The sequence below is a fragment of the Arachis hypogaea genome, chromosome 13 (genome assembly GCF_003086295.3).
Source record: "Arachis hypogaea cultivar Tifrunner chromosome 13, arahy.Tifrunner.gnm2.J5K5, whole genome shotgun sequence".
Classification (NCBI taxonomy): domain Eukaryota; kingdom Viridiplantae; phylum Streptophyta; class Magnoliopsida; order Fabales; family Fabaceae; genus Arachis; species Arachis hypogaea.
This window is the reverse complement of record NC_092048.1, coordinates 650,552-652,528: the sequence shown is the minus strand read 5'-3', so window position 1 is coordinate 652,528 and position 1,977 is coordinate 650,552. Positions and strand designations below refer to the sequence as shown.

General features: G+C 29.7%; 1 protein-coding gene across 2 annotated transcripts; it reads right to left on the bottom strand.

Moving 5' to 3' along the window:
• Positions 1-202: 202 nt before the first annotated feature.
• Positions 203-1,666, bottom strand: LOC112735684 (PLASMODESMATA CALLOSE-BINDING PROTEIN 1-like). 2 transcript variants are annotated; one of them, XM_025785208.3, is made up of 3 exons: positions 1,322-1,666; positions 712-745; positions 203-549 (listed from the first exon to the last, which is right to left on the bottom strand). In XM_025785208.3, the coding sequence occupies exons 1-3, from the start codon at positions 1,641-1,643 to the stop codon at positions 480-482; spliced, it is 426 nt and encodes a 141-aa protein (XP_025640993.1). In that variant the 5' UTR covers positions 1,644-1,666; the 3' UTR covers positions 203-479. The 2 variants fall into 2 exon arrangements, with proteins under 2 accessions (XP_025640993.1, XP_025640994.1); XM_025785209.3 differs by having other exon boundaries at positions 203-540.
• Between the last annotated feature and the right edge of the window lie 311 nt (positions 1,667-1,977).

The window sequence follows — 1,977 nt, the reverse complement described above, 5'->3', positions numbered from 1 at the left end:
TTGATAATTTCACATTGACCCTTTTGTTAATTGGAAAAAAAATATGTCCTCGTATATTCCATTCTCCAGGCTTTATATTTTACCTTATATAGTTATATACAAAGACAAAGTTCTCAAAAGAACTTACTAAAGCCTTCAAAACATGAATTACTGCTCAAATTATTTCACAAAAATTACTTACTATAACACTCTGACTAAGTCGTTTATTATTATTTTTTTTGTTGTCGGAAAATATTATTGTATTATTTATTTATTTATTTACATTATACACGCATTTATTATATAGGTGGTTATATTCCACTCTCTAGGTTAAACCCAGTTTTGGAATTTTGGTACAGCTTTGGTGGAGGCCAACAAATCCTCCAGCCCTTTAATATAGAGAGTACATGAATAGAGTAACCAAACTCTTTCGTCTTTGTCTAACGCTAAATGGGCTTGAATCATTGGCTGTTTCAACCCAATAATATTTGGGCTTGGGCCTAATTTGTAGAGTCTCCGGTAAGAGACTTCGTCTTTGTTGCATCTTCTGCTCTTCCAATACTGTTAAAACTTAGTCCAAAAAAAAAAAAATACTGTTAAAACATTGTGACAATACCAATTAGTCTCCAACTCTCCATATATAGGGTGCAGAACTGCAGATAATATATTTCACTAAATGAAGTAGTGATAAATGAACCAACTGGAATTTAAAAATTAAGAAATAAACCACACCTTTCAATTGGTGGGTATCTACAGCTTCCAAAACCTATGCACCAAAACAAAATTTTAATTAGTTATGAAACACGGATATTTTTTTAATTTAATGTGTCGGATACATTTCAGACACGACATTCATGGATATTTGTTTGATATGCGCGTCTTTTATGTCCAATCGCATCTTAATAAAAAATAAAATTTTTTTTTCTAAACACGCTTGAACACACTTAAATATTATCACATGTCAGCGTGTCCAACCTTATTTTTAAGGTGTATTCTTGAAATGAGTTTAGAAATAGTATTTATCATTAATTATTAAAACAAAAATATTTTAAATATTTTATATAATTAAAAAATATTAAAAATAATTAAAAAATAATTTATATTTTAATATCAATAAAATATCAAAATATCATTATAATTTATTTAAAAAATACTTTATATTTTATCTATATGTTATATTTTTGTGTCTTATAGAAATTTTAAATTTGTGTGTCCGTGTATCCTATCTCATGTCATTTCCGTAAATCATAGTAAACATTTATTAACAAAATATTAGATTCAAATTTTAAAACTTATATTAAAAAAAGAGTATTTTAGGAACAAAATTATAAAACAATCGTACTGGGATCGGATACGGCAATGGTGGCCGTGCCACCAAAATTACAAGCGCTAGGGGCTTTGCCATTGCGCTGATAGTAGCTGTCATAGGCATAGGAGGCATGATTTTGAATGGTGTTTGGATTGAAGCAAGAGCCACCAGGCTGAATAGGACCACAATCTGCTCCATGGCTACATGCGTAGTTCAAACCTGCTTGCAGTGCTCCAGCACTGGCCCCACTTCTCACCACACACCATGTTGCCTCCGCTATGTTGCTGGCTGCAACAAGGGCTAACAATAGCATACAAATCACTTTTGGTGTTCCCATTGGAAAATGTGTTTTCATTCACTAATACTGAATAATAATCTAGTGATGAGTTTGGATGGAATAGAAGGTGCATTAGTTAGTTTAAATAGGAAATTTAAATCAGCATATTTACTTTTTTTTTTTACCAAAGATAGGATACTCGAATCTGCAACCTCTTAATTGAGTATGGAAAGACTATGTCATTTGAACTATAACTCATTGGTACATATTTACTTATTTATTAATTGAGTTTAATTTTAATATATTAATAGTATAAAATATTTTACACTATCATACAATTACATCTATTTTTTTAGATTATCATTCGCACAGTCAAATATAAAAAGTAGTTATTTTTTATAATATGATATTA